This window comes from Mustela nivalis (genome assembly GCF_964662115.1).
Source record: "Mustela nivalis genome assembly, chromosome: 16".
NCBI classification, from domain to species: domain Eukaryota; kingdom Metazoa; phylum Chordata; class Mammalia; order Carnivora; family Mustelidae; genus Mustela; species Mustela nivalis.
In genome coordinates, this window is record NC_139035.1 from 17,497,574 (window position 1) to 17,509,604 (window position 12,031).

General features: G+C 47.3%; 1 protein-coding gene across 6 annotated transcripts in view; it reads left to right on the top strand.

Moving 5' to 3' along the window:
- The window catches only part of CACNA1E (calcium voltage-gated channel subunit alpha1 E), a 497,661-nt gene that overhangs the window by 433,332 nt on the left and 52,298 nt on the right, over positions 1–12,031 (top strand). For all 6 annotated transcript variants that reach the window (XM_082701733.1, XM_082701731.1, XM_082701735.1 and 3 more), the window contains one exon: positions 1,295–1,401. In XM_082701733.1, the coding sequence (XP_082557859.1) occupies positions 1,295–1,401 (107 nt within the window). The remainder of the gene's footprint in view (positions 1–1,294; positions 1,402–12,031) is intronic.

Genomic DNA, 12,031 nt, shown 5'->3' on the forward strand with positions numbered 1-12,031 from the left:
GGGTCTGTTTAGACTGGGGCAGACCTGTGGGTATGGCCCATGGAGGAGCCTGTCCACTCTCAGACAGTCAGGAATGCAGACAGTGAAGGAGCAGGAGGCTGGCTGAGGACAAAGCAAAGGCTGGCACCCTGCACCGCCCCCTTCACCTGCTCCCCTCCATGTGTGTAGCATTCCTCAGGCACCCCTGACTGCCATAAAATGATAAATAGTTAACTTGCTGAGATCACAATCCTGCAAGACAGGAGTCTCCCTTGGTTTGCAAATGTCCTTGAGATTACAACAAAGAAGTTACCTTATCAATAGCCCTAAAGTCACCCTCCCCTCCACAAAAAACCGAAGGAGGCGGAGGTAGAAGGAAAGTAAATAAAGTTAAATTTCTTCTAAACCTAAATCTCACTAACAAGGATGCTTGGTAGCAGGAATGTAACATTCCACCAGGAGACTCCCAATTGTCTTTACTTGATAGTAACCAGGCCTTCAATATCCTGATAGTGCTTTTTTCGCATGCGTGAGCTAACCAGCCAGTTCTGCTTCTGTAAGATTGCTTTGTCTGCTTTTACGCGGGGGTCCCCTGACCCAATTCACTGACGCCAAGTATGCCTGTTCAAACTGTCAATCAATCAGCTCAGCCCCACCCGAAACTTGTTTGTATCTGTCTATAAAAACCCTGCACCAACCCAGCTCTGGACCTCTCAGCATTATCGGCAACGAGCGCCACAGAGGTCCAGGTTCGAACCTGCAATAAATGACCCTTGCTGATTGGCTTTGACTCACGTCTGTGGTCTTTTAAGGTGGGGGTAATACTCTATTGGCATTTCAACAGGCATGGGGACTGTCCTTGCCTCCCGAGCATTGCCCACTGGTTCAAGCCAAGGCAGAGGGTCAAGTAGGGATGAGTCCTCCCGGACTCCATGTAGTCCTAGCTGCACTTGCTGTTTACCAGTCTGTGCCCCATCAGCCTAACACCCCACTGTCTTGCTCATGGTCTCTGCCGTCTGGGGTATTCCTCATCTGTGCATATGTGGGGACCTCTGGTGCTCCGAGACATTAAAGGAAGGAGAAATGTGAGGCTGAGGAGTCTAGTTGAACCCTGGTGGCTATGACACGGGGCCTTGGACTTCACAGTTAGGTGGAGAGAGCCTGTGGGACCTGTCCTTTTGCTCTCCAGGTCCTTGTATAGGGTTGGTTGTGGAGGCAATGGCCGTAGAGGCATTGTCCTGGGGAGCCCTGAGCTCCAGATGCATTGCCGGCTCCTGTGGGCTCATCCGCAGCTGTTCATATGCTTCTCCCGCAGATGATAGACCAAGGCTTGATCCTGCAGGACGGGTCCTACTTCCGCGACCTGTGGAACATCCTGGACTTCGTGGTGGTGGTTGGCGCATTGGTGGCCTTTGCTCTGGCGTAAGTGTAACTCTTTCTTCTTGTTCAATGTCCTTTCATCCCTTCTTCCTGAGACTTGGACTGATTTGAGGCCTTCTCCAAGGCCAGCGTGAGAGGCAGTTCCCTCAGAGTGGTGCCAAAGAAAGCGGCCCTGGAAGTCTGCTTCCCACTTGCCCTCTGTGGTACCCCAGCAAGCCTCATAGCTTCAGCTCACTGCCCCAAACGGCAGCACTGGTGAAGGAGGAGCCGGGGGAGTCCCAAGGAAGAAGCCAGAGGCCCTGGAGTTCCTTTCTCGGAGATGAGTAAGCACGGGGAGGAGCTCACTCATGTGGGCAGTTCCTCCATGGGCTCAGGGAGGGACCCAGGACAGCTCATGTACCCTTCCTTTCTTGGGTATGTCAAACAAAGAATCCGCTTGGAAGAATACAGAGGGTAGAACAGAGTCAGGGATTACAGACTGCCCATGAGCAGGGGTACCCCAGAGATATTTTATAGATATAAGAACCATGATCATGTGTTTAGCTCCAGAACCTAAGACTTTCACAACTTTCTTGGTGACGCACTGAGGAAAACATTCAGGTGACTAAGCCGTGCTCATTACATGTGGGGAATTTTTTTTCCCCAGACACTGATCAGCTGTAGCAGGTTTTCAACCACATGCTGACATTTCCTGTGGCATCCAGTCAAGGAAGGGGCTCTCTGGGTCCTTCAGGGTTTAGCTAAGAAATACACATGATCAGGGCCTTTTCCCTAAGATGGTGTATAGAGTGCCCAGGAGATGAATGACAGCTTTAGGTCCCTGTCTGCACCTTGCTGCACTGCCAGAGAGCCTCCCCCTTTTCCAGTATACTGCCAAAGGGAAGGGGCAGAGCACCTGCAGAGGGTGGACCTTCCCAGATCCAGGTGGTTAGAAAGGGCTCATCCATCCCTCCCTTCCCCACAAACACCATATCAGCTTCTTCCCATCCTGGCAGAGAAGGAGGTGGGGTGACAGTGAAGAAGGCACATTTTCTAAGTGTCTGAGGGTGGGGAGCTCTTTGTAGGAGAGATGAAATGTCCCCAGCTGTCCTAAGGACTTAAGATTTTCCAGAACCTAGAAGTGGGCCATTTGCATTGCTGTGCCAGCCACGGAGGACCCTCCAAAGGAGAGCCAGGTTCAATGTGGCTGGTGGCGCTGAGGTGGACTTGCAGAACAATGTCCGCGTACCTTGTCCCCCTTGTAGACCAGTGTATTAACCGCACCTACCTTTAGAGTTATATGGAATCACCTGTGCCTCTCACAAAAAGAAAGCCTCTTATTAGACATGACTGAGCTAGTTCCAAAGAAATTTCACAAAAGCATGGTATTTCCCCCAACATCTGGACCTTGTATAAATTCTTATCTCAAGATAAAAACCAAGACAACTTTGCTCTACCCAGGGGACTCCCAGCTCCTCTTCCTCCTTCCTATCAAGTCTGGCTTTTTCCTCAGGAGGCCTACTTACTTTGTTAGGATAAATACCACCCTTGAGTTTTCAAAAGGTCAGTTTCCTTCTCATTTTATCAATTCATTTGCATATATTATTTACCATATTGTCCTTTCTTATTTTGATCTCAGTAAAGTAGTTTGTCTTTGAAGAAACAAAAGATGAGGAGAGAGAAGGAATGGGAAAGGATCCTCCCCATCTTTAGGAAGAACAGAGCTCATTGGGGTGACAGGGAAGGATGGGAGGAGGGGTGGGCTCTGGACTCAGGCAGGCCCTGCTTTTGAATCCCAGCCCCTCTACGTACCTACCTGATGTCCTAGAGCCGCAGAGCAGGATAGTGAACTTCCTAATCTCGGTTTTTCATCTCTGCAATGGAGTCAAAACAACGCCTGCGGAGTGCTTAGCACCTAGGGCGTGGCACCACGTGAACAATCAACAAATGTCTTTTTTAAACTTCAGTTCAGTCAGCCAGCATATAGGATATCATCCATCTCGATGTAATGTTCCATGATTTGTTGGATCGTAATTCCCTTCCTCATCCTTCCATTCTTTCTTCGCATCCTGAAGTCGAGATGCCGGAGCCAAGTGTGTGTCGATGTATAATGTGTGCAAATGGCCGAAGGTGAACACAGGCTGGTTTCCACGTCCGGGCTGTTTTACACACACACATGCGCATACACACGCATGCAGACATGCGGGCGCGCACAGACTCACAGGCACCCAGACACACAACCCGGTAACCAGGCAGGTACGTAGGTGCCCGTGAGGAGGAGCTGTGTTTCAGCGGAAGCCTCTGCATGCCTGCCCCACGTCTACAGTCCAGTTGTCTTCTCCTCAGGTCCAGAGTGACAATGATGGGCTGGAGGGTTGTCATCTATCTTGTTCTTTTTTTTGTGCCCTTTGAAAACATGGCGATGGTGGCTTTGGTGCTGGTGGCAGGGGAGGCCTTAACAGCCCCGGAACCGAAGCCTCTCTGTGGGTCCTCAGACCAGGTACAGTGCAGGGAACCCCAAGAATCCCCTGGTTCTGGGGTCCACACTTACGTGATGGATTGAGAGTTATGATCCATCACTTGTTTTAAGTGATGTCACTTCCTGAACTTTTTCTTAATGTCCCTGGAAGTGTAACTGGTACTTGCTCCCCCTTCTCCGTCCACTCTCTTGTGCTACCATCCTTCCCGGCTGGCCATGCACATCCCCTCTCCCCTTTCTCCTGCTCATGGAACAGGCTCACACCCGTCTCCTCTGGCCTTTGTCACGTCACGGAGGTCCAGGCAATGCTTTCTCTTGCTCACGTGCCACGCTTCCTAACTCTTTTCTCTCTCCTTCCTCATTAAGGGCACCAGAGAATTCAGCTCTCCCATCACTTTGGTAGGGTTGGCCCGGGTCCCCCCTGCCAGTGGAGTGAGGGCCTGGCCCGGGGCACACAGCAGAAGGAAGCCTGTGTTGCACAGCCCGGCCATGGTAGGAGGCTCAAGCCAGTAGGAAGCCAAATGTGGGGTTTTCTGTAGGCTTTTTAAGGACCTCCCTCCTTGCAGTCACAGATTTCATCATCAGAACCCATGTATTTGCCCCTGAGGATGTCCACCATTCAGATAGCCTTACCCTTGCCCCGTCTCACTCTCCTCCTGAGGAGAGGCTACTGTGAAGGCTTCTGCTCAGGCTTTTACTCAGTCTGAGCAGATCTGACCATGATGGCTGTGGTAACACCTTCATGCGATGCCTCAGAAGTCAGAGGTGACTTGGCATCCCTGTCACTGCGACCAGCCAGGATCTTCCCAGAACCCAACCCAAGTTCCAAGAGGAAAGCCCCTAACCAAGGGGAAGCAAGGTCCTGTAGCTGAATTCTCAAAGAAAACTGTGTGGTCCCCTGAGCCCTTCTGGCAGAGAGCTGCACCTACCGTCATGTATGTTTTCTGTAAGCATATATGTCGTTGACGTAGTGGCTGAAGAGAACTCTCTCTTCTCTATAGCTGTGCACCTCAAGGGAAGGGATTCTTTATAATGTAAACCTGACAAATTCTGTTTGGGAACTTTTATTATTGACTTTTGAGGAGGAGGGGACGGGGATTTCTTTTCTAAGTGTGGGCGTACCGGGAGATGAGAAAATCAACGGAAAGATACTCCAATGGCACCTTTCCTATTCCTCCTGGCACATTTTTACATTATAAAGCATTTATAAGAACACTCGGGTCTCCTTGCCTCAGCCAGATACCTGTGTAGGGAGACGGGCAGAGTTTTGGCAGAGGTTGGCTTTGTTTCTCCCTCATTCCGCTGCCCTCACAACACCCCACTCTCTGGGCCATATGGAGACACAGAGTGTTCGCCAACTATAAATGTCCTGACCATGCCTTTTCCTCCTTGAGGTTTCAAGAAAAGTCTGGTGAGTGACTGGGTCTGTGAAACCTTTCTCTTTTATCTTTTTCTATCTGAAAAAGAGGGATTCTTCTGTTTGATCATTATTTTATACCAAAAGGCCAGCAACTGCTTGTCCCAGTTTCCTCACACCCTGTTACCATCATGTCTGCCTCCCAGCCTCCTGGGCGGGACAACAAAGATGGTTCCAGCCTTGGCATTTCTGGGTATCTGCACCTCAGGCACATTCCCTCATTTGGGGACATCCTCCTGGAGGCAGCTGCCTCATAGGGAAATTAGGCAGCCCCTATGTCAGGTTGAGTTCCTGAACCTTACAGGATTATGTGCAGTGAGGGGGTGATGCTATCTGGCCTTCGGGTTTTGCATGTGAAGTGGCTTGTGAAGGGATTTGGACGGGCAGCTGGGCAGGGACAGCATCTCAGGAGGAAAGGCAGGGAGAGCACAGGGACGTATATGTGTGTGAGATCCTTCACTCCAACCCAACCAAGCCCCTCATCCTCCTCATTCTCATTGTTCCACAGTGTGTTACTTGACTAGCTCAAGTCAAGTCACCAGGTAGCCAGCTATCCTGGATTGGGTTCTAATTAGTAAACTCACAGCTTATAATGACTTGTCCACACAAACAATCTCAAAGAAAAATAATGAGCAGTTCTGCTCCTACCTCCTCTCCCCACTGGGGCTGGTGCATCAGTCAGAGTCACGCAGGCTCTCTGGCCGCTGAGACCCAAGCTCTCCCTCACTGCCTGCCATCTTAGCAGGGCATGAGGTAAGGTCAGGGCTCCCTGGCATGTGGGGGATCTGGATCACAGCCGTACTTGGCCTTTAATTATTCAGTGCTTGGCCAGAAAGGAAAAACATGAGTCAATCTGCCTCTTGATGCCAGAAGGAACCAGAATTCCCACATTAGCTTTTATTACATTCTTTTCATTGAAGTATGTTGCTTTTCTGACACTTGACACTCTGCCCTGGTCTTTAAGATGGATAAGGTCCTTTGAATGCATTCAGAACCAGCTGCAGTGGCCAAGCTGGTTCTGAATTCATTCAGTGAAATACACAGAGATAATTTTAGATTTGGAAGGGCCCTAAGGAGCTGCAGAATATGGTACCCTGGTTTGTTTTGTATTCGTAAAGGTGTGAATGTGTGCTCGGGGAAAGGAGTGGCTATCCAGAGCTGAAATGCTAGTAGGTACTTCTCCTCAGCAGAGCACAGAACAATAGAACAGACATTTCTCCCTATGCCTGACTCCTCCCTGTTCTTCACTGCTTGCCTGTGTCTGAGGCAATCCTCCTCACATCTCACGCTTTGCTGTGGGATTTCTTTCTTGACAACCCCTATTCTTGTAGAACTGAAAGGGGCATCTCCCAAAGGAAACTGTGATGACCCATTAATCTTGGAGGAGGGCAAAAAAGTAGACAGAGTCCTGCTTCATGCAAAGAAGACCCATTTGCCACTGAGCCAGACAGGTCATCCAGTGCCACTGTTCTGTGGAAGAGAATGAAGGATTAAAATTAAATTTTGCCGTCAGGTAGCCAATTAACTGTGGATTTAGGATGCTGGCTGAGCTGGAATTGGAAATTTCCAGCAGTGAGCAGATAGAAGGATGTTGTTCCTCCAGACTCCAGCTTTAAGGGTCACCTCAAGAGTGACTTTCCCTGACTTTGTGCCCAGGCAGGGACCCTAAAGGTGATTAATGGCCAAGCGGCTCTTGGGGTGCCTACTGCTGTATTAAACCCACGGTCCCTTGAGAATGGGTTTGGGCATGAATTAGGAGGGACAGAGTGGGAGCCATGCAGAGGGGGTGCCTGAAAGAGATAAATTCTCGCTCTACCCGCTCTTGGCATTAAGCCCCAGCACACATTTTTTTTAAGATGTTATTTATTTATTTGACAGAGAGAGGTATCACAAGTAGGCGGAGAGGCAGGCAGAGAGAGAGAGAGGAGGAAGCAGGCTTATCCACGGAGCAGAGAGCCCGATGCAGGGCTCGATCCCAGGACCCTGGGATCATGACCTGTGCTGAAGGCAGAGGCTTTAACCCACTGAGCCACCCAGGTGCCCCAGCACACATGTTTTTTGATGAACGCTAGAAAATACATTGTCTGTGATTTACATCACTGATGCTAGGGAATGTGCATTTGGAGACCTTTATCCTATGGAGGCAATGGGTGTGAATGGCCCAGCATTTCTCTTTATTAACGAGCACGAATTTGGGAGATGGTTGATTATAAATGGGATGTCAGCCTCTGGCCACATTAACAAACGAAATGATCCAGTCAGGGAACATGGTCCGTTCACACGGCAGCCAGCAATTTAGCTCACCAGCCTCAGATGCAAGGTGCACCCCGCACCAGAGCCTTCCCAGACACAGGAACAGCTCAGAGCTGCAGGATTCGTAGAAATCCATCACAGTGTCCTCCAGATTTAGCAGTAAGTTTTGGAGTAACTCAGAGCAGATTTCGTGGTGGGACTAGGGAAGGATCAGCTCAGATCACATGACCTGCAAGCCATCTGCCTAATCCACACTCACAGAGCCACAACCTAGCATTATGAATTAGTCGCCTGCTGGGGGAGCGTATTGGCTGGACTTTAGCCAGTGCCAAGGCCCTCTGGGAAGGTTCAGCAGATGAGGGGTCTTGGGTATGTTTGGAAGGTGAAGTGTAGGAAGCAAGACAGATCAGGTCTCTTCCGCAGCTTGAATAACAAAACTGCTAGGAGACAGTAAAGTGACTTGCTGTCCCCTGATGCTTCTCAGAGCGTGGACCTTCTGGCTAGAGTGTGATGCTGTGTTTTGAAAAGGAGAAAGTTTTTGAAGGCAATGATGACTGTGTATCGGGAGCTCACTAAGGTGCATTTGCAGGAAGGAAAGGATTATGCACTAGCCACTTATTATAGAGTTGGTGGCATAGTCACGGAGCAAAGGAAGTTGGTAGAGTTGCAAAGGATTTAGGGCTCATGGTAGACCCCAAATGATGCTGAGTTAGGGGGCGAGGAAGAAAAATACACAAATAGGTGAACTAGCCTTACCAACAGGGCCCAGACTTCCTCTGGGGATAAGCACTCCCCGTGCAGCTTCTCATTTCCACTGGTCTTTAGAACTTACAAAGTGTTTCTGCACTCTTTATTTCATTCATCTCTCAGCAGTCCTGTTTTATAGTGGAGATGTGGATTGCTTGAGACTTTAACTATTTTGACTCATTTGACTAGTAGCAAAACCAGTTTATGTTCTAAAATAACTGGTATTTTTTACTTCAGGGTTAGGGGCTCCCCTAAACTTTTCTTTCCCCTTAAGCTTTCTCTATCACATCTAACTCCCTTCTCCCTCCGTTGTCGTAGTCAGTTCCAAGCCATTAACCCCAGAAAACTCAACTTGGTGGCTTGGTACAGATCTCTTCCGATCCATCCGTCTCTGCTTGGAGACAGACAAGACCTATGGACCAGGTAGGGAAGGGCATCCCTGACCTTGCCTATCTGTTCCATCTGTACCTTTTCCTTTCCATGTACACTCACAGGCCCTAGGCTGATTAAGGCTAAGAGGAAAGATAGCTCATTATTTGAGTTCAGGAACTGCTGGTTTTGATGTTTGCTGTTCCTCCTTTGGTTAAAAACCCTCCTGCGATTCTCATCTGAAAAGGCACTGTAACATAAATAAGGATGTGGCTTTTCAGAGCCTAACTTAGGTCTGCACCCCAGCATAAGGAATTATTAGCTGTCTTAACTCTCTGAAGTTCTATTTCCTCGTCTATAAGTGGAAATTAAAAATAGCTATGTTTTGGTCTTACGAGAATTAAGGAAGGTAAAATATATTCAGTGTTCTGCATAGTGCCAACCCCTTAGCAAGTGCATGTTGACGTTATTATGGCCTCCCAAGTAACAGTCCAGACATTTCAGCAAGGCTCAGGGCTCCCCACAGTGTGACCTCCTGTCCCTACCTGACACTCCAGCAAGCCTGTCCATGCTTCTAATGCAAGAGATTCCTTAAGGTCCCTGCGCTGTTCTCTCCGGGGCTCATGGAGGAGGGCAGAAGGCCATTCCACTTAGAGGAGGAGGAGCTCTTCAGAATCTGATGTCCCTGCTCTGCCCACCATGGAAAGAGCTGGTTCCTTGCAGAAATCAATGTGCAAGCACGTCTTCTAAGAAAAGGGAGGCCTAGAAACTGAGAAGTGAGATTACAGTGAATGATGAGTGATTATATATAAGTTCTGGAGGGCAGCTTGACAACTGAGCTGGAAAATTCTCATCTTTTACTGATGAGACGTAAGAGAAGTGTGGCTTTTTTTTTTTTTCTTTCTTCCTGGAGAGCAGCCAGTACCTTATCAAATAAGAAATGAGTAGGAAATAAATGGGGAAATGGGTGGCCCAGTTGAGTCCCAATTAAAGGGGGACCAGTATGTCCTAGCCTGTGAAATTATCCTCAAGTTTTAACATTAGAGTCTGTTTTTAAACCTGACAAATTTCACGAACTAGCTAGGCAGTGTAAAAAAATTCTGATTATACATAGAGTAGGAAAGACTAACAAAACGTTATCAAATGATTATATTTAAATGATTTATAAAAAGCATATGAATTATTTCAAAAATAATAGGCCTCCATTAAAGTGCTAGACGAGCTTGTCCTTTTGGTTTGATAAAACATTTCCCTTGCTGTCTTGTTAACTACGATAATGACTTAAATAACTCTCCTGTGCCAGGATTTGGGAAAGGTAGTTTGGCCTAGCATATGTATAAATTAGGATGTATTTTAATTAATATTAAAATTAATATTGGGACTAAGTCATTAAGATGTTTCTGGGCTCTATGATTTTGTTATCTATTGTTCCTTTCATTTCAAAAGGCAATTTTCAAATCCGTGCTGAACATATGTTATAAAAACCAAGAAGCAAGCGTGCTTTTCTGCAACCACTCAAAATTGTAGCTTTTCAGTGGCTTCTCTGCTACGAGGGGCCTGTTTGAAAAATGTGCAGAGCAATGACTAATCGGTATTTTGCTTTGGGCCTCAGTCTTATTACTATCCCTGGCTCAACTTTGTGGGAGTCAGCATGGGACAAATGTCCCCCACCTCCGCTTACATTGGCAGCTACAATCAGCTGTTGAGATCAGAGTGTACTATTAAGGATCCACATTTTCCAAAACAAGGGACGCACAAATCAGACAAACAATGGGTCAGAAATGCTCTTTGTTCCATAGCAGAATATTTTAGTAGGATCATGGGGCAAAAATTAATTATAGAGAACAAATTTTGTCCTTTATCCAGGTATGTGGGAAGAGCAAGAAATTTGGGGCTTTCTTTCATAAAATGGGCATCTGTGAGGATGAACCTCTGAGAACCGGTTCAGATGCTACTGGACATAAATGTCTCAGAGTTGAGGTCCTGGGCTAACCAACAGGTAAAAGCCGGGAGTGTGTCACCCTAAATCACCTGCCCATCCATTGATCCTACTCTGTTCTCTCATTTTAGGGGTAGATTCTCTCTACCCCTTAGGGAAGGTTCTCTCTAAGTTTTTCCTCAAGATGAATGTAGCCTGGGGAAAGGAAGGTGACCTGTGTAGTTGTTTTGGTGAAATTTTCAGTCAGAGGATTGATTTTCCTATGGCATATAACTTGCAATGATGCTTTTGTTTGTTGGCTTGTTTACCTGAGGTCTGTCCTCCCTCCTAGACTTGGTAAGTTTCAAGAAGTGAGGGACCTCATTTGTTTTATTCACAGAGGTATACCCATACCTAGAAAGGGCCTGGCCTACATTAAGGACTCCATCAGTGCTGTGATACGAGTGGATAAAGACGTGTTTGGCTGACCCATTGTGTGCCCAGTCTCATGTATGAGAAGACACTGTTGCAACTCAGGGAAGGATACTATCTTTGCCTTCTAAACTCTCAAAGGGTGTCCCATGAGGGATTTAAGATTTATAAAGCCTTGGATTTAATCCCATATCACCATTAATTTGGCAAGTACTGTGAAAATGAATGTATTTTTGAATATGAGATCATACACTGAGTAAAATAATCATGAGAAGTTTTTGCTTGTGACATATAGTGGTGTACCGTAGGTTTGTGATACATTACAAAGATTAAGGAGAAAAAGTACCCTTTCCAGCAACCGGCAGCGGAGAAGCCCAGCCTGAATTCCAGACATTTCTACATGGCTGCAGGAAGAGTCCCCAGTGGGACTGTGGCTCACTCCCTGAGTGACCTCATACAGGGCACATTTTCGTGGGGATGTAGTTAAGGGGGTTTCAGGCATCTTTTCCAGCTCTAGAATATGGTTTGATGGAGCCTGGAACCAAAACCTTCTGGTGCAGAGGCTTAGTGGTTCAGAGCAAGAGCTCCGACCACCTTACAGTCTTGGCTTCAAGGCCCAGCTCGCCGTGCTAGTGCTAGGTGCTCCTTAACTTCTCTGAATCACGTCTGTGATTTGGGATAGTCAGAGCTCTGTGTCCTCAGGTTATTAGAAAGGCCACAGAAAAAGTGCTCAGCCTAGAGTAAATCTACAGAAAGGTAGCTCTCATTATTTTTAATTTCAAATATTTCACATTTGTGTTCTCACCCTTTTTATTATTGGCAGGCCTCCAAATAGAGCTGGGATGATTTTTCTCCAAGCTGCACAGTAAATAGCTCACGATAGATAGTCGATCATTTAACTTATCAAAGGGCATCCCTTTGTGTGACATCAGGAACTTGATACACAATAACTTGCCCCAGATCCTGAGGTGGTTTTAGGGTGTTTCTTCCATTTGTGCTTTTAAGAGAGATCCTATTATCCCTATCAAAGTGGTCCTGCGCCCAACTGCAAATGAAATCCTTCAGAAGCATAGATACA